At 39.7% G+C, this 27,380-nt stretch overlaps 1 protein-coding gene across 1 annotated transcript in view; it reads right to left on the bottom strand.

Annotated features, from left to right (window-relative positions):
• The window catches only part of WBP1L (WW domain binding protein 1 like), a 64,459-nt gene extending 47,179 nt beyond the window's left edge, over positions 1–17,280 (bottom strand). The window contains exon 1 of the mRNA XM_089509770.1: positions 17,177–17,280. Within this exon, the coding sequence (XP_089365896.1) occupies positions 17,177–17,248 (72 nt within the window). The 5' untranslated portion in view covers positions 17,249–17,280. The remainder of the gene's footprint in view (positions 1–17,176) is intronic.
• Between the last annotated feature and the right edge of the window lie 10,100 nt (positions 17,281–27,380).

The following is a 27,380-nucleotide window of genomic DNA, read 5'->3' as shown; positions in this document are numbered from 1 at the left end:
ACAACAACAACTTCCTTGCTCCTTTCTTCCTTTGTGCATGATCTTTTAGACTGTAATCTTGCAGCTAGGGATTGTCCTTTGTTGGAGGGGGTAATTTTTCTAAACTGCTCTGGGATTAATTTCAGTTGAAGAGTGGAGGTGTAAACAAATAAATAAGCAGCTTGCAATGTACATACATACATACATCTTATCCCTTTACTTGAAGAAATATGTGCTTCTGCTGGCAAAAACAGTGTGATAACAAGCAAATTCTTTTGAGCTGGGAGCATCCTGCTTGTCTGTTTAGGCTCTGTTAAGGGTTCTGTTACCCAATTGGCCATGGAAGCTCACTGGGAAATTTTTGGTGAGTCACACAATTTCTGTCCCAGAAAACCCTGATAGGTTTGCCTTGTTGTGTGCCATCAAGTAATTTCCAACTTGTGATGCTAAGGCAAACCTATCACAGGGTTTTCTTGGCAAGTTTCTTCAGAGCAGGTTTGCCATTGCTGTCTTCTGAGGCTGAGAGAGTGTGTCTTGCCCAGGGTCATCCAGTGGGCTTACATGGCTGAGCTGGGATTTTAACCCTGGTCTCCAGGGTCATAGCCCAACGCTCAAACTACTACATCATGCTACATCAATATGAGTTGGAAATTACTTGAAGGCATATAACATGTATTTAAAAGCTGTTTAACTTAAAACTTCCCATGATGCTCTAACAACAAAACATAAAACAACAGAATGTACTAGAATAAAAACAATAAAAGAAGCAACATCAAAATTAACAATAAAAACCAAACAACAACATATAAGCAATGGCCGCAGTAGGATCCTAATTCGTTTTTAATCTAGGTTATGAATTTATGGCCTTCTTCAGTAAGATCCAGTGGAGACCAACTGGAACAGGGGCTCACACATGTGGGGTTGGTAACATCAGAATCTAATTACTTTTAGAGATGGGCTCATAACTAAACTGTCAATTATTGACAGAGTATGGACAACAAGGTATGGATGAAGATGTGCCTTCAAATGTCCTAGAGAACAAACTGTTTGGGATTCTAAAGTGCAAAGCCAGCACTTTAAACTGAATCTAGAAATACACTAGAACAGGGGTAGGCAACCTGTGGCCCGCAGGCTGGATGCAGCCCGGCAAGGCCTTGGGACCGGCCCCAGCCTGGTACTGCCACTGATTGCTGCCGGGGCCTTTGGCCTCTCGCGCGCAGGGGCAATTGTCTATAGAAGCCTCAGAAACATGCATTTATATTAACATTTTTTAAAAAAATCAGCAAATTTTTTCGTGTGTCCTCCACTTTTTTAAAAAAAGTGTCCACCATCTGAAAATTTTGTCCTACATTTGTCCCAGTTTATTTATTTATTTCAATTTTTAAAAATTATTTAATTATTTATTTTTTGGCTTCGGGCCCCCAGTTGTCTGAGGGACAGCTACCCGGCCCCCGGCTCAAAAATGTTGCCTACCCCTGCACTAGAACCATACGATATAATATAATGATTATATGATTCTGCCAGTAATAGGGGGGCTGTATCCTGCACCAGTTTAAGCTTCTGAACTGTCTTTAAAGGCAGCTTTGCACAGGCAGCCAATGGTCATGCTGGTAGGGTACAGTGCGAGCTACAGTATATCATCTCTGGAAACCATCAGGTTAGACAGCCTATTCTAGTAAAGAAATCTTGCAGCACCTTTGAGACTAACTGAAAGAAGGAAGTTGGAAACATGAGATTTGTAAACTTCAGTTTATTTCCACAGATGCTTTTGTGGAGTGATGTTTAAGTTTCCTAGGTTAGCCTGGACTGCAGAAAAACCCCTGAATGGTTTCTCAAAGGGGAATGCAACTCTTTCTATGATTAATTGCAAGCCTACATCCAGTTATTGATTTTCTTACACACAGCACCGCCATCTTGTTTGGATTATGACTCAGTTTGTTCTCTCTTATCCTTTCCAAACCTGTCTTCTGACAGCAACACTTCATAGAATCCCTGGTTTACACAGAAAGAAATTAAACACAGAGCTGATGATCATCCACATATTTCAGCCCAAACCTCTGGATGAGTTTCCTCAGCAGTTTCAAATAGATGAGGTACCGCATAATCCAGTAGCCATGGGGTAGAGCAACAGCCCCTCAACACCACCATCTAAGACCAATTCTCCACAAAGGTCAAAACGACTATAACACAATGCTTCTCAAGCCTGATATGGGCCCGTTCTGCACGGGTCAAAAGTATGTGCGCGGCACGTACTAGGGTTAGAAAGGGGCGTCCTTTCCAAATGCCCCCAACCCTAGTACATACAAAATGGCAGCGCCCATTCTACATGGGCGCTGCCATCTTGATGTAGCGGACACTTAGTGTCCGCACGTCGCGGCGCAGCAATGATGCCACAAGTGCGCCATTGGCTCCTTGCGGCATCATTACCGCACTGCGCCGCTGCACGGAGGAGTCGCACGGTTTGGCCACTCAGGCTCCTCTTCGCAGCAAATGAGGGCGCGTTACAGACCACCTTTTGGGCGGTCTGAAAAGTGCCTTAGACATGTGATTCAGAAGGATACTATGGTCAAAAGTACTGAAAGCTGCTGCGAAATCTAGGATGTTCAAGGATTAAAACAGCAAAAACTCTTAGTTTGTTGTTAAAATTATGAAAGAGTTTGGAATTTGGAAACTTATACATTAGAATCTTTTGGGAGAAGGTTTTGTAGAGGCTGCAGTTAAAGGACAAAAATGTCACTCAGTATTGTACCAAGTACTTCCCTTTCTTTTCTTTTTTTATAATCTTTATTGACTTTTATTTCCATTGTTACATCAATATATAATTTTCACACAGTAAGCATAGCAATAAAAAAACTTACAGACATCAGCTCTTTTCCTCAGTTATTATCAAAACAAGGTATTTTATGAATCTTTTGATAACTTCCCTTTCATTTAGTTTCTTCTAACTGCAACTTCCTATCATGCCACTACAGCTATATCCTCTACAATGAAATGTACATTTCAGTAAACATGTCATATTGTACAAGTATCTAACACCCAAATGAAAGCTATTTGATGAGACTACCAATCCAACACAAACAGATATAGATGCATCTCAGAATTGAAGTGCATATATTCTCTTAATTTTGCATCCTGATTTAATGTCCAACTGTGGAATTTGCTGCCTTAAAAAGAAAAAAAGCAAGCTAAAGACTATTAAGTCAACAAATTCAGCCTTTTGACTACTTTTCAGGATCAAGCTACACACATGAGCTGCAGGGGAAGGTGATATTTCACTTTTTATTCAATTACTACTGTGTGGAAGACATACCCCATGCTGTCTAACTTTTGACCACACAAAAGAGACTTCTGAAGCACAGTGGGATGTTTATTTTTGTTTACAGTATAGCACTGTGTCCCTGGGAGCGTTCCAGACATGTAAAAGTTCTCTCTGCTTAACAGATAAAATTCAGCCTTTAAAAAGGCATATTTGCTCAGGACATGTCTACGACACAAAATTAATTTAGTTTTAAACATATTTAAATTGCCATGGCTCCCAGTCAAAGAATACTGAGCACTTCAGTTTCCTAAAGGAGACATGATTCCCTAATGAAAATTTTTCAACAGCTAAAACAGATGCCAATGTTCACAGGGGGAGGCACTGATAATCATTTAAATTTATATCATTAGAATTTTCATAGCTGCAAAAAATAAAACACCTACATTACTTTTTGTTGTAATGCAGATGCATATAAGCAATAGAATATTGTTAAACTAAATAAGAAGAATTGATTTGCAATTCCTTTCATCTTCCCTCCAAAATTAATATTTTGTCTCACGTTATTCTAAGAAACACATGTTTCAGCTGCAGTATCCAAAACTGAATACTATGCGTTTGGATCTAAAAAACTACCATACAGTATATGGAAAATAATCATTAGGACTGTTCTGCAAATACTTAAAAGCTCAGGTAGCATTCTATTACATCCTACCCAATGCTTCTGTTCATACATAACAAAAATGTCATATTTTAACTTCATTTCAGCTTTCTCAGTAGGCTCTTGGTATCTGCTGGGGTTAGCTTTCATGATCCCCCGTGGATACCAAAATCAGTGGATGCTCAAGTCCCATTAAATACAATGGCACAGTGAAATGGCATCTCTTATATAAAATGGCAAAAACAAGATTTCTTATAGCCATTAGGGCTGAAGGGCGGGATATAAATACCTAAATAAATGAATAAAATAAATAAAATTTATATTATTTTGAATATTTTCAAACCATGGATAGTTGAATCTGTGGATATAAAATTCATGGACAAAGAGGGGCGACTGTATAGTGTCCAAAAGCCCTTCTTTGACAATGTCTTATGGCTTTGGAACTAGTCCACTGTTCTCTATGATTGTTGCCAACAATGGATATATTCTACTTTTGCTTCCAGAGTCTTAGAAACAACTGTTCAATAATGCAGCCTAAAATTTCACTGGTTTTCTCATGCTGCAGCAGTGACATCTGCTCCACTGTCTCCAATTTTGACTCCTAAATATCTCCTTATACAATGTACTTTTCTTTAAGTCCTATCTTTTGTTATAGCCCACTGAATGCTCAAGGAATGCAACTTTGGACACTTCATCAACGCAATCGCTTGCATCTCCTACCTTGTCAGCCCAATGTTGTGCAACAAGGAAATGAAGTAACCCAACACAATCTTTTTGTCTTAAATTAGTTCTCAGTCTAGATTTACTCAAAAGGAAGCACAGCTTTCATATTTCTTTGTGACTTCAAATGACCTCTAGTTCATTTAAAGCAGGGCTGTTGTTTCAGCAAGGCAAGGTACAGGGTCAATGGGACTGTACTTTGAACACCTGAACCTTGCTTCAAATCCCAGTTTAACAAAATACACATCTTGAACACACCGAACTGAAGAGTTTGTCACAATATGAGAACATATTTGCTGTTCGTATTACTAGAAATATGCAGGATAAAACTTTTAAAATATTTTAAAGAGAAGTTTTTTTAAAAAAAACTTTATTTTACCAATCTTTTATGATTACATTCTACTGAATGAAAAGGTAACAACAGAAATGCAAAAATAAATGAACATGAACAACAAGAGAGAAATATCTCAAGGCTGACTGGGATGTTCTGTCAGGTAGATAATTAGGACAATAGACCATTCCAAAGATTTTGAAAAGTTACAGAGGGATGTTAAATAACATAATACAGTAGAGTCTCGATTATCCAACCTTTGATTATCCAACATTCCGGATTATCCAACGTCGCTGCTCAGTGATTTCTTTACATTTTCAGAGGACTGAACTGTTTATACAGTACATATTGTACATCACAATGTTGATCAGTGATTTCTTTACATTTTTAGAGGACTGTTTATACATTACAATGTTATTCCTATAACGTTACTGCAACGTTACTTTTACTGTTACTGCAATAAAACTTCAATACGTTTGCAATTCATAGTGATTTCAAGGCTTTTCTTGGACCCTCCGGATTATCCAACATTTTCGGCTATCCAACTATCAGCCCACCCATTTATGTCGGATAATCGAGACTCTACTGTAACTGTTGCAATATACAATCAAAGGCCACCAGGTTTTGTATGGTGAGCCACTATCTGGAGACTTCTACATTTTTTACCCGGTGCAGTTAACTTCTCCACATGTGCTTATTGCCATGGCCTACTCTGCCACTCATAAAGAAATTCATCCCTCCCATCCATTTTTTTGGCAATCGGTAGTTTGGCTGCAACACGAAAGAAGCCTATAGATCTTAATTTTTAAGTTACATTATCCCCCTGAAATATAACTAATAAGCCCACCTCAGGCTTTGCAAGAACATGGTGACTGTTAATTTTGAAGACTTTCTCAAAAACTAATAACCAGAACAGGAGAACATTAAGGCAAAACCACCGCATAGGAAGGTAAGAACCCAGATATTTCTTGCATCTCCAGCAAAGGGGAATCGTATTTGCTGAAGTACGCCTTAATCTTAATGGAGTATAGTGCCACTGGTTAACCATTTTGATCATAGAAAATTAAATGGAACATTTAAGACCTTTTGAACATATCTTTATTCCATACTGTTTCCTCTACAGGCACACCCAGATCCTTTTCCCAATCTCATTCCAGAGGAGTTACCATTGGAACATCAGTGATTAATATATCATACAAATTTGAAATTATATATAAATGTGATATTAGATATTAGAAATTTGCTATATTCACTACACTTCAAAAGTATTTGTTCAAAACCAATTAGGCCTTTCAGTGCATTTGCCTTCATCTTTAGGTGAGAAATAAAATGAGTAATCTGAAAGACTTGCAGACATTGTGCTGGTAAACTGTAACTTATTTTTAAACTGAACATTTGTTTTAGGTGTGAAGCCTATATTTCACCTTGTACATCTTCCAGCCTCCTTTTAAAAGTACAAGCCCCCCTTTAAAAGTAAATTTCAACAGATTACTCCAAATTGAAATTATTTCAGAAATTGTAGAGATGAAATTTCTACCAATTCGTAGTAGTATTTTGACTGATATAAGCTGGGGAATCATTTCATTTCATCACCCACACTTTCACATGGCCTCTGATTCAATGGTTCATTGAAATTACAGATTTTCACCATTACAGAACTGTCTTTCTATCATACTCCATATTCAAACATTATCCCTATCCATGGGTGGGACTTGTGTGGCTCTACAAATGCTAGTAAACTGCTACTCTCAGAATCCCTAACCAATTGTGAGGAATTCTGGGAGCTGCAGTCCCACAAGATCTAGAAGTCTGCACAATTCCCATCCCTATCCTAAACTCAGGCTAAATTTTAACTACTGAACAAGCATCTTCTTTCTCAAATTGTGCAGAACAATCCAAATGAAGCACATTTTTACAGATTGCACAGAACTGCAGAATCTCATAGTAATGCCAATATTTTATATCATATTATGATGAAAGGGAATCAAGCATTCAACCTTTGATTTATACTCAAAAACAGCACTATGATCTTACAAACTTGCGGCAGCAACCATTTGGAATTATTTCCCAGTGGACCTGAGTGTATAGGGAGGATTGTATGGGAGAAGGCAGTCCTATAGGTAACCTGGACCCAAACCATGTAGATCTTTCAAGGTAACAACCAACACTTGTACTTTGCCCAGAAACTGGCAGCCAGCCATCAATAACCATTTACCCCCCTGCGAACAATATGTGGGCAGGCAGGAAAGTAAGATAATAATAATAATAATAATATGTTTTATTTGTATTCCAAAGATCATAGCGGTGAACAGCAAGTAAGCTAATTAGCAAGATACTGAAGTAATGTCTATTCTTGTTATACGCTAGGTAAACAAGCTACACTGAGGCTCCAGTCAATTAATACATCCCTCAGAAGCACAGCCATTGTGAAAAGAACCTCTTTGTTTTTTAAACACCTGGACTGTTGCAGAACAGACACTTCCTGTGACAAACATACAAAGTATTGTATTTAGCTATGATCTCTAATCAGACTGGTTTGCAGGTTTTACCACCACTTCCAATTGCAAGTAAGATGTAAGCCACTGAAGTACAACCACCTGAGAGAGTGTCCATGACAAACATTAGGCTAGGATTTGTGCCACCACTCGGATAAAGGAGGCTGGCCTAACATTGAGTCTTTTCTGAAAAACACAAGGGGCCCTTGGTATCTGCTGGCATTTGGTTCCAGGACATTCTGTGGATACCAAAATCCATGGATGCTTGAGTCTCATTATATACAATGGCATAGTAAATTGGTGCCCCTTATTTTAAAAAATAGCAAAATCAAGGTTTACTTTTTAGAATACACACACAGATTCAAGTCATGGATGGATGAATCAGTAGCTACAAAAAGGCAAATTTTGCTTCTCCTTTTTAAAATTTTGATTGAAATTTATTTTATTCTATTGCTGTGACTTCATGTCTTGTTCTTTTGTTGTTGACACTAATTGTTCTGGTTTGTTTGTGTCTCCCCTTAGCCTAGAAATAGGAATCCAGAAGGGTGTAAATAAATGGGGGGAGGGGTTGCTCTCATTACTGTGCAGAAATAGACATCTGTAAATAGCCAGTCGGGACAGATCTCAGATGATGATCCTCCCCAGCACCAGACAGAATCCAGTTCATAGTAAGAATGCCATCTGCTGGATTCTGGTGTTTCAAGACTGACCTGTTTTGACCCTACTTTGTCTTGCAAGACTGGACATGATCAAAAGAACGTGCTGGTAGTCAAAGGAAGGCAGGATTATTTTGGCTGGTTTACAGCCTGATGTAAAAGGTATACATTGCTAAACAGATTGCTTTATTGGTGGTGATGGATTCTCAGAATCGGTAGTAGTTTTAGAAGAATACACCAAATCAAGATGTTTGGTTGTGGACATGGTGAATTTTAATAATACATCATTAAAACAATCTGGCAATGATTTTTCTCTGTTCCAACTGCAACAGAACCATCAATAGAATTTACCTAAATGCTGACTTACCAAGTTTTCACTGATTCAATGGATTTTCTCTAGTTAGAGCAGAAATGGGATTTAGGCTATAGAAGTTAATTTCCTTTTACTGCAGGGATGGGCAATCGTTGGGGGATTGGAGTCAAATTGGCCTCTCAGGAGAGCTTGGAAAGTTGCACTCCAAAGAAGTTTTGATGGAAAGTGCCCTCACATGCCCCCAAACACTCCATAAGGAAGATGACAAATAACTGCACCATGACTTCATGCCTTCTCTGGACCATTTTAGGCCCAAGAGATCCTTTTTGCAAACAGGAAATGACCCAGAAGTCAATTTCAGGGGTGGGGGAAGAACAATACATTGCCTCTCTGAGGGCAACATAAGGCAAAAAACATTTGAGTGTGTGAGTTAGGGGCCCTGGACAGCCACAAAAAATGGCATTAGGGGCTAGATGGAGGGTGTATTTTTACCACCTGAAATTTACTGAAAGAAAAGAACAATGAATAAAGACAACTGGATACAAGAGGAGGAGATGTGGACTACTGTGAAGCTTTTGCATACGTCTCTATTGTTTTTTCAAAGAAAGTAGGATCTATGGCTGCTAAATGCAGTAAATCCTTAACATCATATCTAAGTATGATTACTATAAGCATTGGGATTGGATTGGATGAAGAAAAGTATGTTTAACATCATTGTAATATAACAGATTTATTCAAACAATAATGAACTAAATCCAATTCCTAGTCCTGACTAGAATAAACTAGAAGATAGGAACTTGGTAAACTGCTTGTTTATGCTATGTTGAGTCAATGTGTCCACTGTAGTTGGGACTAACAACTATGTTTAGGACACTGTATCTAGTCCTCAATAATTCTACTTTCCACAAAGTTTGGTAATTACTGTTCTTGTCGTGTGCCTTCACATTGTTTCCTACTTATAGTGACCCTAAAGTGAATTTATGAAGGACTTTCCTGGCAAGTTCAGAGTCATTTCCTGTTTATTCAGAGTTGGTTTGCCTTTGCCTTTGCCTTCCTCTGACGCTGAAAGTGAGACATGCTCAAGGTCACCTAGTGGGTTCCCATGGCTGAATGGAATTGAAACTCTCTTCTCCAGAGTCATAGTCCAATACTCAAAGCATTACATCACATTGGTTCCTTGAGAATTACTGCTACAGGATTTTTTATTGGTCCTGCATATAAGTGCAAGCAAGAAAAACAACATTCTATGATTAGTCCCATACAATAAGCCTTTGTTTTATTGAGTATTTACTGTAACCTAGCACTATACAATCCCAAATAAGAAATCTCACTTTGCCACATCTGTCAGCAAACCCCAATTTACAGTTAACACTGAGTTTTCATGGGGGTTAGGGGTGCAAGATCTCCATTAAAGTGGAAAAAACACAAATATATATATATTTAAAACCCAATCATGCATGCTACAGTCTTTGTTGCTACATAACTCTTTGCCTTGCTTTGAGGCTGCCTCTGCCACACTTCCATTGCTTCCACCTCCTAAGGCTATGACACTGATGCAAAAATCTCATGCAGTGTTGTTCTCCTTCTCCTCATTCCTCTCTATCTTCTTCTCTAGCCCATAATGCTTTACTCCCAACGTCAGCACCATGACGCCTCTGCATTACTCCCAAGTCACCTGGACTTTGGCTGAATGTTCAGCATTAGCTGTATCTGCACCTGCCCAAGTACAGCTCAGAAGAAAAGTAAAGTAGGATAGAAGGAAGGAACGGGGATGATGAAGGTGGGTGTCCCTTTCACTCCGTGTCTTTCTTCTTGCTCCTCCTCTGTGCCCATCCCTTGGCCAAGGCTTCCTCCTCACCAGCCTCATTTCTCTCCTGTATAGGCAGAGAGGAAGCAGAAAAACAGCCCAGCAAAGCCAAACTCAGGTAGGCTCAGATCTTCGGCTCCATACTAAGCATAAACTGTCTCTGGACATACTGGGTGAAGCTAGGCTTTTTGCTACCTCCCCATCTGTCCAGGAGAGAAATTAACTTACTGAGGAAGACCTTGGTTGTGGGGCAGGCACAGAGGGAGACCAAGACCTTCCACCAAGGTAAAAAGGGCCATTAGGGACTACACAAAATGACAAAGAAGAAATCCCTTACTCTAGAGCCATGAACACAAATGTCACCTGGATTGCATATGTGCACTACAGCAAACACAGGTGCATCCAAAATCAGGCTCAAGTTGCATTACATTAGCACAGAGCAACCTTCCCTCAACATGGCACTGTATGGGTATGTTATATACAGCAAGTGAGCATGCTGTTTAGGGATGAGCTGGAATTCAGCACACCCAAAGTGTGCCATGTTGGAACAAAGCATATACTGTGTTTCCATGCTAATGTTGGGAGAATACCATTCAACAATACGACCTACTGCCAAAAACATTTAGAGTTTAAAATAATGTTTTATATCAGAAGTTGTGACGTTATGAACAGGGATTACAGGAGTGAGATTTAACATAACAGAGTGGCACAGGCTGCCCAGTGCTGTTTTATTTGCACTTCACTTCTCTATGAAATATATCAATGTGCATCTTTAATTCCCTCTTGCTTCTTTACCTTTACTTACTATGTCCAAGGTACGCTGTTCTCTGACATTAGTAACTGTTGTTGTTGCTGCTGTGTACCTTCAAGTCTTTTCTGACTTACAACAACCCTAAGGCAAACTTCGGGGTTTGGGGGCTGAGAGTGTGTGACTCACCCATGGTCACCAGGTGGGTTTCCATGGCTGAGCAGGGAATCGAACCCTGGTCTCCAGAGTCATAGTTCAAACCACTACATCACACTGGCTTTGCCCACTATTTAACCTGTACTCATCTTACTCAAAATGGCACACAAAACTGGAGTACATAAAATAAACCAAGGGGGGGGGGGGGAATCTCCTTCTCTCAGTGTGGCTGATGCCCAGCAAGTAGGTTTGGGGGACTTGGCAAACATACATATATAACTAACTTAGAAATGTAAAATTCTAGCCATACTCCATAATTTAATCAGCATGCAGATTTACATTAAATAAACAACTGAATTTTCAAACACAATGGCAAAACAAAATTACCAAGTATAAATCCTGAAACTGATTCTGTTATGTCAGTTTGCATGAAGAAATCTCTTAGAGCAGCATGTTCCACGGGAGACCTGCAGCCAAAAATTTAACCAGTGATTTCAGTTCAGCATATCAAATTTAATTGCATGTGTCATTTGACCAAGCAGTTTGCCAGGTCTCACCTTTTCCACACCCTTCCCAATAACAGCACAAGAACCTTCCTTTCCTCTTGTACTTTCTCCTCTTTTTTTAAATTGGCATCTCTCCTTCCCTGCCTATCACACCTATACGTTCTTCCACAAATATCTCACTGGCAACCTCTTCTGATATCCTGTTGTCTAGGAAACTTTTCCCCACTTACAATCACCCACAACTAAGCAAACTGGGCATTTCTGCTCACTTAATATTCAGTCTTTATTCCAAAATTCATACCAACAGGATGACACCTAGCCTAGCTCTTAAATGAATCTTCTCCTAGTGGCAATATTCTTGGCAATATTCTATGAACTGTTTCTTTCCCCACAGGTGATAGTTGTTAACTACCTGTGGGTTGCATGCTTCCCTGGGTCCCATTTTGTGGCTCTGAGGCCTCCCACCAGTATCCCAAAGCAGCATTACTTCCAGTTGTCATTATGAGAGGGACTGCAAAGAAAAATGGGGTGGTGGTGGTTTTTTTCTGTGGGGGAAATGTTGCATGAAGGTAACAGCATCCCGTGTATTCATGCTGGCCACATGATCATTGGAGTCATCTTTGATGTCACTGGCTCTTCAGCTTAGTAACAGAGAAGAGTGCTTCCCCCTACAGTCAGACACGACTAGACAACCTTTACTTTTTCCTTAGTGCTATGATTATGTAGTGCGAAAGAGCCCCTATATGGAAATTAAAAGTAACAGTGTCTTTCTTGCAATATACAATCTAGAGCTGTACTCACAAACTTACTCATGCTGAATTGCTGTTTGTTTTAACTTAGACTAGAGGGGACATACGAAGCCCTGAGATTTGGATCAAATGCCAATAATGCAGGCTAGAGAGGGACTTATCCAGCCCTGAGGTTTGGATCAAATGCCAATAATGCAATAATAAACCAGATGCTGCTGCTGTGAATTTTAAAGGGCTCTATGTGTGTGTATGTGCCTTCCACATAACCTGTTGATTTATGGTGACCCCATACATTACATAGGGTTTTTTTTTTGTGTTGTGGGCTCCCTTCCAACATCAGATTCAGTATCTTAACTGCTGAGTCTCCATGTCTCTCAGTTATAGAGCTATTTTTCCACTTTTAACAGTCATGGTTCCATCCTAATAAATTTTGGGATTTGTAGTCTGGTGAGGCACCAGAGAATTCTGAACATCCATCCCTGCAACTGCAAAACCCATGATTCCACTGGATGTAAACAGAGCAATTAAAGTGGAATCAGAGCACTATAACTGTGTATCGTGAAATGGCCCCAGTAATCATACAATTTTAGGCACTTCATAAATGTGATTACAAACAGGTCTGAATCCTCATACTTTTCCAGAGGAGTCCAATCTTGCTCAAATATAAGGTAACCAAAATGTTTTTTGCATATGAAAGCAAATGGCAAAAGAGATGACTTCAGCTAGTAAAAGGCAAGAAACACACTCTTAATGCAGGGATACAATATGCAGATTACATTTAGTAGAAAATAAAGGAACAAACAATAATGTTTGAAACACCAATAATTTTTGTGCCATTGCCCTTAGACCATAAGATTACACTCACAAACAAGTTTGACACTTGTTCTGTAGCTTCTGTCTCCTAACATTTTTAATTTAAGCCTAGTGACCTTAAGGTCAGAGATAAAATGCCTAGGGAGAACACAGTGTTCTCTCACTGGTGTCAGTAGGTTTCCATTTGCAACATCAAAGCTGCATCCATTCATTCACACTTATATATACTTTATGCAACTGATAAAAGAGACCACTATACAAGTTCTATGTCCTTTGTAAGAGAATGCTTTAGCTCTATATTTTTGTTACTACAGACTCAACATTTCTGGATTTAGAACTAGCCCACACTTTTCATTCTTCTTACTTTGGGTAGCTTTTTAGTAAAAAGTTTTGTACTCAAATATGGACTATCTAATCTAACTCTTAGATCACCTACAAAGGACATCTGTGTATTACTTGCAGCCTAACCCTTTAAAGCACCAGATCTAGTCTGATCTAAGAAACAACCAGGGCCACCCTTTGTTAGTACTTGAATGGGATACTGCCAATGAATACCAGGTGTTGAAGGCTATGGCCTGTTACAGACAGCCAAAATAAAGCTGCTTTGAGTCCCAGTGGAGGTATGGTGTTTCAATGATGCATGCATCCTAAGAGTCCAGAAGTCGCACCAAAGCCACGCTCCAGCCCTAAGGACTGGAGCATGGCTTTGGTGTGGCTTCTGGACTCTTAGGATGCATGCATCATTGAAACACCATACCTCCACTGGGACTCGAAGCAGCTTTATTTTGGCTGTCTGTAACAGGCCATTTCAGAGGAAGGAACTGGGGAAAAAAACACCTCTATTCCTTGTCTAAGGAAACCCTGAGAACCAGCGTGGTGTAGCAATTTGAACATCAAAATAGGCCTCTGAATACCAGGATTTGAATCTCCAATCAGCCATGGAAACCCACTGGGAGGCCTTGGGCAAGTCACACTCTCAGCCTTAGAGTAAGGAATGAAACAGACCACCCCTGACAAAACTGGATTGGGGCCGCAGCAACCGCACATCGCAGCCCCAATCCAGCCCAAATAGGAATGGCAAAGAGCTGTTCCTTTTGGGAGCAGACTGAAGCTGCCCAATGGCAGTTTCAGACAGCTTCCTGCCAGCTTAGCGCATGTGGCATCTAAACATCATGCCCCCAAGTCGCCTTGAAGCCACCTGGCATGTAATCACTGGTGCAATTTCTGGGTGACTTGGGGACATGGCACATGTAAACACCATGTCCCCAAGCATGGTCAAATCCCTTCTGAACAAATCATGCCAAGAAAATTCTGTGACAGATTCCCCTTAGGGTTGCTGTAAGCTGAAAATGACTTGAAGGCACACAACAAAGAAATCCCCATGAAATGTTTGGGATCACTATAAATCAGCAGGTGACTTGAAGGCACATATATATACATGCGCAGTCCTTTAAAATTCACAGCAGCAGCAGCATCTGTATTAGGACTGAACCCTTGCTATCAGACATCAAAGGAACAACCGATACCTGTGTGTCCTTTATAACTGAGATGTGAAAAGTGTTGTAGACTACTGATATCTCAATCCAAGTGGAAAATACAGTATATAAAACTCCTTCAGAAGAATGCTGTATGTGTGCTGTACCTCTACACTCAATGATACACACACAATCATACATACCACTTTAAATACCTAAAGTGAAAGTAAAGTAGGAGAGATGGAAATACAGGGGGAGTGCACATTTAGGGAGAGCCAGCATAGCGCAGTAGTTTGAGCACTAAACTACAACTCTGGAAACACTGCTTCAAATCCCTGCCCAGCCCTGGAAACCACCAGGTGACCTTGGAAGGCAAAAGCAACCCCCTCTGAAAAAATCTTGCCAAGAAAATCCCATAGGATTGCCTTAGGCTAGGGTCACCATAAATCAGAAGAGACTTGAAGACACACAACAAGCACATTCAAGGACAGCAATGAAATCATGTACCAGAGTGCAGAATCTCCTTGCTCTGGCAAGTGAAGGGTGTGATAAGAATTTCAAATTTTACTACTATTTGTGATGGATCGACACATAGAAAGTTAACAAAGGGAGAAATTATCATGGCTCTGGATAATTCATTTTTTCAATGTGTTTCCTACTTTTCATTATTTGAATAGAAACATTTGTAAAGCTGCTCACATTTCTCATTGAAAGTTGTATTTCCCTTGCCTCTCAAGAAAACTCAGTGGTTTTTTTACAAAAGGAACCTATGCATGGAGAAACCAACTCCTTTGTCAGTGGTGCTTAATCCTAACCACACAAATACATTCGTCACTCCATGTTTACGGCTTTGACTTTTGAGGATTTGATTATTCATGGATTTTATCAATATGTTATCTCTAGGAATATCTAGGTCCTCCAGCGCAACTCTATGGTCAACTTTAACCAAAAGTCGCACCGAAGGATCTAGAGATTCGTAGAGAGAACACTCCAGTAGGAACTGTATCTCCTCCAGTGCAGTTCTATGGTCAGTGTCTGGCAGATGTTGACAGCAGAGTTGCACTGGAGGACCTAGAGATTCCTAGAGAGATGTCCTCTCAAGTAAAAACATAGTATTTTTCTTATTTGTGGTTTTTCCACATTCATGGGGGCCCTGTGCCCCTAATCCCAGCAAATGTGGAGGGACAAGTGTATTCACATTCATGGAAACCATAACGAACTGTACCACTATCTAAGTATTTAAGTTTTTGTTGTTGTTATTGTTCGATGTACACCCACTGTCAGGATAAGCTCTTGCACTTCAAATTGTGCAGCATGTGCAGGTAAGAAGCACAACAAGCAAGATGACCTAATACATTTTCTATAAAAATGCATGATATCCCAGGATGTACACCTTTGAGAGCCAACATGGTGTATTGGTCTGAGCATTACTATAACTTTTGAGAGCTTTGGAGAGGGTTCATATCCCACTGGGTGACCATGGGCAAGTCACACTCTCTCAGCCTCAGAGATGGCAATGGCAAACCTCCTCTGAAGAAACATACCAAGAAAACCTTGTGATAAATTCACCTTATTGTTGTTGCTAGCTGCCCTTGAGTCGACCTCAACTCATGGTGACTTTGTGGATGTCCAAGCTCCCCCTGTCCTTCACTGCTCTGTTTAGGCTCTGCAGATTCAGGCCGGTGACCTCCTTAACTGAGTCTAGCCATCTGGCATGCAGTCTTCCTCTCTTTCTACTGCCTTCTACCTTTCCTAGCACTATTGTCTGTTCTAGTAAGTCATGCCTTCTCATGATGTGGCCAACGTATGACAGCCTCATTTTCATCACCTTAGCTTCCAGGGAGAGTTCAGGCTTGATCTGTTCAAGGGCCCATTTGTTTTGTCATTTTGTCTGTCCGTGGTATCTTTCTCCAGCACCACATCTTGAATGAGTTGATCATGTAAACCCACTGGATGAACATGGACAAGTTACATTCTCTCAGCCTCAGATGATGGCCATGGCAAACTTCCTCTAAAGTAAGGGTTGCCAGCAGTCAGCAATGACCTGAAGGCACACAACCATCATCACATCCTTTCCCATAACAAGCGACACCCATGAACCCATGCTTTTTAGTCTTGCTCATAATGGAGGGTACACTGGAATTCCTCCTGGACAGAAGGCTGGAATGGAGGACACGACCAAATAAAATCTAGAACACCCATATAAATATAAAACCATGCTTCTTAGCCATGCTTATAATGGAGAACATATTGGGATTCCTCCTGGGCAGAAGATGATAAGGAAGGCATAACCAAATTAGGAATGTAAACCCATGCTGCTTAGTCCTGCTCAAAATGGAGGACACCTTGGAATCCCTCCCGGACAGACGACTGTAAAGGAAGGCATAAAGAGGCTGAAATGGAGAAGGGGGCATCATGCCTGGTGGTGACCCTGGGGCTGTGGGTCCAGGAGGCTGAGGCCCCCCTCCGGGCGGCCCTTCCCTTGGCCCCCATTGCTCCCTCCCTGCCTACCTGCTGGGGCCCGGCTTCGAGGAGGCTGGCGGGCGACCCTTCGGGCAAAGCCTGAAAGAGGAGCAGAGCCATGGCGCGGAGGAGAAGGAGGGCCCTCCACTCCATCCCCCCCACCCCCCGCTCCCCGACAGACTTCGCCCGCCGCTCCACCACCGGCGACTGGCACTCTCTCGGGCCCAGGAAACAGACCGCCCTCACAGGCTCGCCCCGCCCACGCCGGCCTTCCCATTGGGCGGCGGGAGGACCTTCCCAGATTTCATTGGCTCTCGCCCTTGCCACTCAAAAACAAAGGCCTCTGGAAATGGAGGCCGGCAGGCTGCTTTCTGCCTTCTTGGGCGAGGGAAGGCGCGCGGAGGCGGCCTTCTTGAGTGTGGCGGAAGTAGGGGAGGTGTCCCTCAGACTGTAGCCCAGCCTCTTAAAGGGACAGGAGGCATATCCCTGTTGGCCCTCCCAGAGCAAAACACAGTGTCAGCCAAAATCCACAAAGCAGTGATATTGGGACAAATCAAAATGCACATTATACATGATGCACGGTTTCAAATGCCACAATACTAGCATGTACAGAGACTAACTGAAAGGTGCTATGTTTTATCCCCAAACTGTGACCTTTAGGAGATTTTGGACTTCATCTCCCAGAAGCCTCAGCCATGTTAGTCAATAGTTTGGGATTCTGGGAGCTGGAGTCCAGAATCCCTTAAAGAGCAGAGTTTGGGGACCACTGATAAATAGTATTATTGTACCCCAAACTGTGCCCTTTAAGAGATTTTGGACTTCATCTCCCAGAAGCCTCAGCCATGTTGGCCAATAGTCTGGGATTCTGGGAGCTGAAGTTCAAAACCCCTTAAAGAGCAGAGTTTGGGGACCACTGATGGAGAGAGATCTTGTACCACCTTTGAGACTAACGGAAAGGTCTCTCTACAGACTGATTCTACAGACTAACAAGGCTATATCTTTGAAATCTATCGTAATACTAGCAGAAAACCCCTCCCAGGCCTGGAACAACTACTAAGGAAGATCAAGGGAGAAAGTGCAAAGGCAGGCTTGCTGTTGCACTTAAAGAAAACAAAAATAATGACCACAGAGAACTTACACACCTTCAAACTAGACAATGAGGAAATAGAAATAGTAAAAGAGTCCTCATACCTGGGATCAAATATTGATAGCAACGGGGACTGTAGGCAGGAAATCAGAAGAAGATTAAGGAGTTTATCACACGGAGGGTGAATTGGTAAAATCCTGGGCAGAAACGGGATTTTAAAATCCGGGTGTTGTTTGTCAGATGCATTGGCGTGAAAGAGAAATAACGCGACAATAATCCGAAGGGAAAGCTCCTTTGTACTTTTGGAATTTAGTGAAAATGAAAAGGAGCTGGTTTTGACGACTTTGCATTTGGGTTATTTTCGCGTTCTCTTTCTCGCAAACATCATCTGAAAAACATCCAGCGAATGCGGTCTTTTTTCCTCCAAATTTCTGTTCAAGTTAAGCCCAAACATAGTCTGAAAAAAAACCCCACAAATGTGGGTTGTTTTCAGTTTAAATTTAGTTTCTGCACAGGATTTGTCCCATGTCATAAACTCCTAAGAATAGGGACAGCTGCTATGAAAGAACTAGAAAAGATCCTAAAATGCAAAGATATAAAACATAGAATGAAAGATAAATCATATGAGTCATTGTATTCCCTATTACTATGCATGGATAGGAAGAAAAGAAATGCATTTGAGATGTGGTGCTGGAGAAGAGTGCCGAAAGGACAAACAAGTGGATCCTAAGGCAGATCAAGACAGGAATCTCCCTGGAAGACAAGATGACAAAACTGAGGCTGTCGTACTTCGGAGACATCATGAGAAGGCACAACTCATTGGAAAAAAATAATGCTAGGAAAGGTAGGCAGATGTAAGAAAGAGAGGAAGGCTGAATGCGAGATGGATGAACTCTATTAAGGAGGTGACGGGCATGACTTTGTTGGAACTGAGCAGAGCAGTGGAGGACAGGGAGTCTTGGCGATGTCTCATCCTCAGGGTCACCTCGGCTTGAAACTGATTTGAGGGAGATTAACAACAGCAACAAAGATTTCACATTGGCTCCTTCATCAGGCAAAGGTATTAAAAATCAAACAGGAGAAAGAAAGAAAGAAATGGCAATGTTAGCCACAGCCCTACATTTGGTCAGAATATTGTGGTTATTGTTCTTAGTTCAGATGACACAATTCACACTGTATTATTACCTCCCCTCAGTGAGTTACTGCTTTTTCTTAAAAACAGAAGTTATGGGGTATTAGTACCATTTGCAAATACTAGTTTAATTTCCACATGTTTTTTCTATGAATGCCTTCATGGGCTCTTTGGTCACTGATGACCATTACACAGTCCAGAGTTTTCTGGTGTCTCTATACAGCAAAACAAGGGCTCAGGGTAAATTGCTGGTTTGTTTTTTCTTATACTTTATTTTCATTACAGGGTAGACCTCTAGATGTGTTCCTGAATGTTACCTCTTTAATTGATATTTGGTAGTATAACAGAAACAACACAGAAAGAATACACACATGTTCCTATACCACAAAAAAAGAAGAGTGGTTTAACATGTTTCAACAAACCTTTTGTTCAAAATTAAAACTACACATATGGAAAATGAAAAAAAAAAACAAAACACAGGCCTAGTAACCTTTGCATCAGTGAACAAAAACATTTAGAACTTTCTACACTACTTGAAGGTCTCTTCCAAGGATGGCTTTTTCTTTCACCAGACTCCAGTATTTCCATTTTGGTAGCCAAAGTTACAAATCTATGCTTTTAAAAAACACATTGGGAGTAGCTGGTAAGCCATGTGTATCTGCCCATCCCTTTTCTTTCTGTTTTGCTGTTCATACATGCTCAGTAAAGGACTCTGGAGGCAGCTGCTGTTTACCTTGCCGTTAGGTGCAAATACACACAGTAGGATTGGCTATTAATTTCACTCTTTCCCAGCTCATTCTTTATTGCATTGTTATCCTCCAACACAGCACTGAATGTCTGTGTTACTTCAGACTTGCTTCACCATTCTTCCAGTGGTTATGGTGCTAAAAATAACCTCCAGCTATACAGAAGATGAAGAAGAGTGTGGATTAGATGCAAAGGCTTTGTTAAAAGGAATTTCACTGTCAGGTTTGTTAATGGATGTTTTCCAGAATTGACATTAATGATAAATTAATGACCGACTTCACTAATTTATATCCTGATGGTTTGAAGCAAATACACATTTTGAAAATATCACAAAATCACAGGAGTAGCAAACACATATTACCACCCATTATGAATATCCATCTGTCTTATCTTAAAAGGGCAGTTTGATAGATACATATGGCATTAGAAATGTGGGTATCGTTTACAGTAAGTTATAAGTTTGAGGCTTCTTTGGAGTGGAGAAGCAAGATTTTGATTCCAGTTTCTGAAGGCATTTAGAGAAGTGCTTCTCCACCTACCTGATGTAGTGAACCAATAGGTTGCCCCCCTCCCCGCAACATGTAAAGGTCAAACACCATATTTGTAGCCATTGCCAATAACTCTTTTATTCCTAGAAATGTGCTGCTGACCAGTAGCTCATGGCTTGCAGATTGCCACCAGTCTACAGACCACCACTTTGAGTAGCACAGATCTGGTGTAAGGCATTTTCTAGAGCTGAAGCAGGAAACCATTTTTCTCCAGATGGCTGCATGTCTTTGGGGGTAACCAGATAAAGAGGCTGCTATTAGGCCAGTGCCTTAGGCAGAAGATACTGTGGGCATGGAAGGGCTGTCCCATGGACTTGCTCTGTACCCCTTAAGCTATTCTCTTGCTCTTGGGTGCAATGGAAGATTGTGGAAATAAAATCCATATGCCATTTTTAGTAGATTTTGTGTGTGGCCTCACCTCCTGGGACCTCTTTCCATGAACAAATCCCAAATATGGCTCACTGTGCTCATATGAAGTAGTTCCCTTTATGAAGCTAAGGAGGTCATGGTCTACATCCCTGGGAATCCCATATATACCAGAAGGGAATGAAGGCAACTTAGAAATGTACTATGGTCAGCCCTCTGCATCCATGGATTCTGTATCCATGGATTCAACCATCCATGGGTGGAAAATGTTCCAAAATAAACAAACAGTTTCAAAAAGCAAAGCTGGATTGTGCCATTTTATATAATAGATGCCATTTTATTATGCTATTGTATGATTGGAATGAACATCCATGGATTTTAGTATCTATGGAGGGGGGAGGGAATCAAATCCCAGTGAATACCAATGTGCCACTGTATTTAATATACATTTATAAAATAGCTTTTTGACATCTAATACAGGCATTGGTTAAGTGCAGCCTGTGAGCTGCATGTAGCTTCCCAGAAAAAATCCTCCATCATAATCTCTAAAAGGGTGCAGAAGGCATTCCCATCATGTCTGGACATGTCTTAGATACATCCTATCCCGAGTCAATACAAAATTTTGCAAATAAAAGAAATTAAAAAAAACATGTCTCACAATGCCCCCAAATGCTGTCAAGGAGCCAGAAAACACCCCCACCCAAGGTAAGAATTGCTGTTTTTTAATGGGAGCAGGTATAGTGGGAATGTAGCCCACCAAGGTGTCTTGAGTGGTTAATGTGGGTACCCTAGCCTTCCACAGTTGCCCACCCCTTTAGTTTTCATACCTGCCAATGCTTTAGTTTTCATGCCTATTAAACAAAGATGGCTACTGCTACCAAAACCTCCTGTGTAACTCTTTTTTTCTGAGGCTAATACAATATATAGCATCACTCTCTCTTAATCTGATCCTTTATCGCTCAGTCAAGAGCCAGGGTATTTGCAGATGAAGCCTCTGTCCCATAGACATTCCCACTCAATCCAAAATAAATAAATAAATAAATAAATCATAGGGGAATCCATGGAAATTACTACAAACGGTTTTTAAGCCAAGATTATAATAAAATACTGTCTTTGGTGATACTTATCACACAATGTCACTCTGACCTGTAGCTGCTGTGGATGCCAAGTGTGGTTTCGACGTCCTTTTACATTGCTGGGGAAAACCCATCATTAGCGGCCAATCATGTGGCAGTTCCAGCACTCAAGTGCGAAAAGTCGCTGCCAGATTGGCAGTCATGTGATGTCACAGATTTCTTCTCTCCCCCCAGTCCCCCCCCCCCCCCCCACTATTCCCAAGCAGCCTGATTACCTTTGGAGATTATTTATTTTATTTTATTTTATAAACTTAAACATTATTTTTTAAACATAAATTGCATTACCATAACTGGGGAACTTAAACAAAGCAAAACAAAACACATGCTGGGCATGTCATGGGGTAGAGAGGTAGGATTGAGACAGAGTGCAGAAGAGAGTGTGATGATAGCAGTAGCCCCATTTGCGCAGCTGTGAAGACTTGAGATAATGGCTGCTCACTAAACTATTGTTTTATGTTTTAATTGATTTGCATAATTGCAGCAAGAATGGGACTCATGTGATAAAGTCCCAGACATGGATTGTCTTCCATTTGTTAACCTCCCATGCTTTACCAATACTTAGAATCATAGAATTGGAAGAGACCACAAGAACCATCCAGTCCAATCCTCTGCTATGAAGGAACTCACAATCAAAGCTTTTTCCATTTTTTTTTTAAACTAGGGACACGTGTTTGAAGGGAAATTAAACAGCTGCATTATGCCTTTGGACAGGTAGCATCCTTTCAAAAGTATTACTAGCCCTTTATCTCTTCCAAGTGGTGCATTCTGCCCTATGAGGCAAAATCCTCTGAAATTTATCAGTATCAGACTGGTACAATAATTTTGTGTGTTCAAGTTGCACAATACTTGTCTGTCTTCGAGTCCCTTTATAATATAGCATTGCATGTCATTTTAAGTTGTGCATTATCTTTTGGGTTTTCCTTACAATGGTATTTGGCAGCTTTGGTTCTTCTTAACACTCCAAATATCACAGGCACTGCAGAGTCGGAGGCTGAAGATAGCAATGTGTGTTCTTTTGGGTTTATTTTTCCTCTCTGGTTGCAAAGAAATGTAATGAGTCAAAGACACAAATATGCACTTGCAAGCCAGGTTTTGTTTGAAAACAAGAGACGTCATTTGCAGGAATAATAGTTGAGTGCTTTGTTTTGTTTTAGAAGCTAACTCTTCAAAGGATTTGGAAGGTTATGTTTCTGGGAAGAGGTGATGATGAAGAAAGTAGGATTAAACCCATATGTAGGAAACAGGAACATAGTGCTTGAACACTGTGAGAAATTGAGGTTAACCATACAACCCCAATCCATCTACGCACAGACCCAACCACACCCCAAATCCAGACATTTCTCAGTAATTCACAAAGGCTGAACTCCCAAATTGAATTATATGCTTTTATGTTTCATTTTTAAATGAAAGGAAATGTGCCTACTTTTCTGGATCTAAAGAAAATTCTAAAATGTAATGTGCTGGTTTGGATTAATACATCTTAATATACAGAATGATTCTGTATATCAGATAAATTTATGCCAGCTAAAATGCAACAGTCTTTAAGGGGCACAAGATTATTTGTTGTTCCTACTGCAAGAAAACAACCCAGTTACTGTGCTGAACAGTTTTTTTTTAACAGTATAAAAGACATCGGTTTCCATATACAGTACTTCAGGGGTAAGCAGGATTCAAAAATGGAGATCTGGAAAAATAAATAGTATTTTGTTTTTGAACTTTCAAAACATAACTCCTGCTCAATCCCACTTGGTTGTCTGAAATTTAAGATCTGCATTAGAGGTTCTCATCTAGATTCCCCAGTTGAGTGAGGTTAGATAGGTGGGGAGGTTAACAACTAAGGAGAAAACTTTTCAGTACTGACACCCTGTTTGTTGAAAGCTCTCCCCAGTGCAGGAGACACCAGCATTTTATCCATCACAAGACACTGATCTTTCTGTACATACAGCAAAGGTCTTGTGGTACTTTAAGGACTTACAAACTGTATTTAGCACAAGTTTTTATGGGATGCAGTTCACAAAAGCCTGTGCCAAATAAAACTTGTCTTTAAAGTGCCACAAGTTTCCTTATTGTTCTTGAAAACAACATTTGCATTCTATACTAGTTACCATATAGAACAATGCTCTAGAAATTTCACTTTCTCACAAACACTTAAAGCTTACCTCTGCATTTACATACAGACTTGTAGCAACATCTTAGGCAACTCAGCCATTGCCAATGGCCCCTGGGGTTCAAGAAAGTGCCCAACACACAGGAATTATGCTGCAGATGTGTGGGGATCCCATGGTAAACAAATAAAGATGGGAAGGATTTGAAATCAATTTGCTTTGCAGAAGAATCTGGAGCCAAGTTAGGCTTGCTCACTGCCAGCTAGTCTGGTGATGAAATTATCAGTGTCTAAATTCTACTGTTCAAACACAGAGAGATGGAGAACAGAATGGCACTCAGTGTTTCCCAGGAAACAACATTGGCAGAAAATTCTCTACCACAGAGAAACCATGTTATTTGAAGGGGATTGAGGATTGGATACAGAATTTGCATATCTGGGGTTGATGGGCCAACGTCATAAACCAGATCCCACATGTCTGTGGTATGTAGGGTAGAGTTAACAATCATAGGGATGAATTAATTAAAATAAAGTTAGAAATTAAATTAGAAGTTTTCAAACTAAAAGGGAAAACTTAATTTTAACTAATTTCTTAAATTAGACTTTGAGCATTAAACTGGATCATTTTGAATTTATAAATACCGATGAAGTGGACAAGCTCCTTGGAAGCATTAGGAAGACAATGTGCCCCCTCGATCCTTGCCCATCTTGGTTGACCGCCCAGGGTGGGGATGCCGTGATTATAACAATCTATAATCAATGCATCCTTCAAGGAGGGTAAATTTCCATCAAAGCTAAAATTCATAGTGGTCAAACCGCTCCTAAAATTAAAGTAAATCAATCAATTAGTACTTAGTTTAATCTGGTTTTTGTAATACTCTTTAAGAATCTGGTGTATAATAAATTTTCGTTATCTTTGGAAAAATGGTTAAAATTATTTCCTGGAATGTGAGAGGTTTAAACTCAAAATATAAGAGAAATATGATTTTTCATCGTTTAGAAAAAACAAGAGCTGACATAATATGTTTACAGGAAACTAAAATAAGGCAAGGAGAAACAAAATACATCCAACATAATAAATTAGGAACTTGTTTCTCATCAACATCAAAAATTGGGGAAAAAAAGGGAGTCACTATCTATGTTAATAAGAAATTTCAATCCAAAGAAATACTAAATGATAAACAAGGAAGATTCTTGGGAATAGAAATTAAAACGCAAAATCAAATACTAATGGTAATAGGGATATATGCCCCACTGGAAGGACGTGAAACTTTTTTTGATAAACTAAACCATGAAATGCTGGGGTTAGACTATGAAAATATTATCTTATTAGGGGACTTCAATGCGGTAGTGGAACCAATAAAAGACAGGAAATCAAACAATAACAAAATAATAGGAAAGAATCAGGGAAAACTACCTAAATCCTTCTTTAAAATGATGGATGACTTTAATTTAACTGACATTTGGAGATATAAATATCAAGATACAAGAGAATTTACATATTATTCTGGCGTTCATGACTCCTTCTCAAGAATAGATATGATCTTAACATCAAAGTCTTTATTACAGTCCATTAAATCTATGGAAATCACATCTAACTATGAATCGGACCACAATTTGATTATACTGAACACATTTGAAAAAACCAAAAAGTACTTGTGGAGACTACAGGAGGATATATTGAAGGAGGAGGAACTATTGGAGAAAGTCAAAAAAAGCCTAAAACTGTACTTTATAGAAAATAAAACTGAGGAGGTGACAACCAAAACTATCTGGGATGCTGGTAAAGCAGTAATTCGAGGAATATTTATAAAAATGCAATATGAAAGGAATAAGTTAAAGAATGAAAAAGAAAGAACGTTGATGGAAAAACTAAATAGAAAGGAGGAAGAGTGGAGAAAAAAAGGGGACAAAAGATTGAAATGTGAAATAGAGGATATAAAGATACAGCTTAAAATATTAGCTACGGAAGATTTAGAAAGAAAGTTAAGAATACTAAAACAAAGACAATTTGAGTCAGGCAACAAAGCGGGGAAATTAATGGCATCTAGAATAAAAAAAGGAAAAGAAAAGAAATTAATTACAGAAATATATGAAAAGGGAGAAAAAATAACAGATTGTAACAATATAAAGAAGGTATTTACAGATTTTTTTAAGAAACTATATAGAACAGAATCAATGGATAATAATTCAGATAAGATTCAAAAATATCTAGAAAAAAACATTAATGTAATACTGAATGAAGATCTAAAAAACCACCTAAACAAGACATTTACAACAGAGGAGATATCAGAAGCCATAAAAAAGTTAAAAATGCAAAAAGCTCCAGGACCTGATGGTCTGCCGGCAATTTTTTATAAAAAACTGGAAGATGTGTTGTTAGAACCTTTAAAGGACACCCTAAACGATATACATTATAATGGCATCCCAGAATCATGGAATGAAGCTTACATTTCATTGATACCCAAGGGACAACAAGAGAAACCATCAGTGACCAACTTTAGGCCTATCTCCCTAACTAACACAGATTATAAAATCTTTACATCAATCTTATCAAATAGATTAAAGAAGTGTGTAGATTTGTTAATTAAAAAAGATCAAAATGGATTCATACCGGGTAGACAAATAAAAGACAATATAAGAACTGTTTTGGATTTAATAGAATATTATGAACATAACAACGAAAGAAAATTTGCAATGATATTGATTGATGCTGAAAAAGCATTTGATAGGGTAGAGTGGTCTTTTATGTTGGAAGTACTAAAAAATATGAACCTGGGAGATATGTTTTTGAGCTGGATTAAGGCGATTTATAAAAAACAAAAAGCTCGAATTTTGATCAATAACGACATAACGGAATATATATCAATCTCAAGAGGGACCAGACAGGGATGCCCGCTCTCTCCTCTGTTATTTATATTAACTATGGAAGTTCTAAACAATAGCATTAGGAACGAATGCGATATAGATGGGGCGCGGATAGGTAAATTCAATATAAAACTCAAAGCATTCGCAGACGACTTAATTGTATTTTTGGAAAACCCTAAAAAATCAATATTACAATTAATAGATAAGTTTAGTGAATATGGTGAAATGGCAGGATTTAAGATAAATATAAATAAAACGGCAATT

Source organism: Sceloporus occidentalis, unplaced genomic scaffold, assembly GCF_023333645.1.
Source record: "Sceloporus occidentalis isolate IW3139 unplaced genomic scaffold, rSceOcc1.0.p SCAF_2, whole genome shotgun sequence".
In the NCBI taxonomy this organism is placed as follows: Eukaryota; Metazoa; Chordata; class Lepidosauria; order Squamata; family Phrynosomatidae; genus Sceloporus; species Sceloporus occidentalis.
The sequence above is the reverse complement of the archived record's forward strand: the minus strand, read 5'-3'. Positions and strand labels throughout refer to the sequence as shown.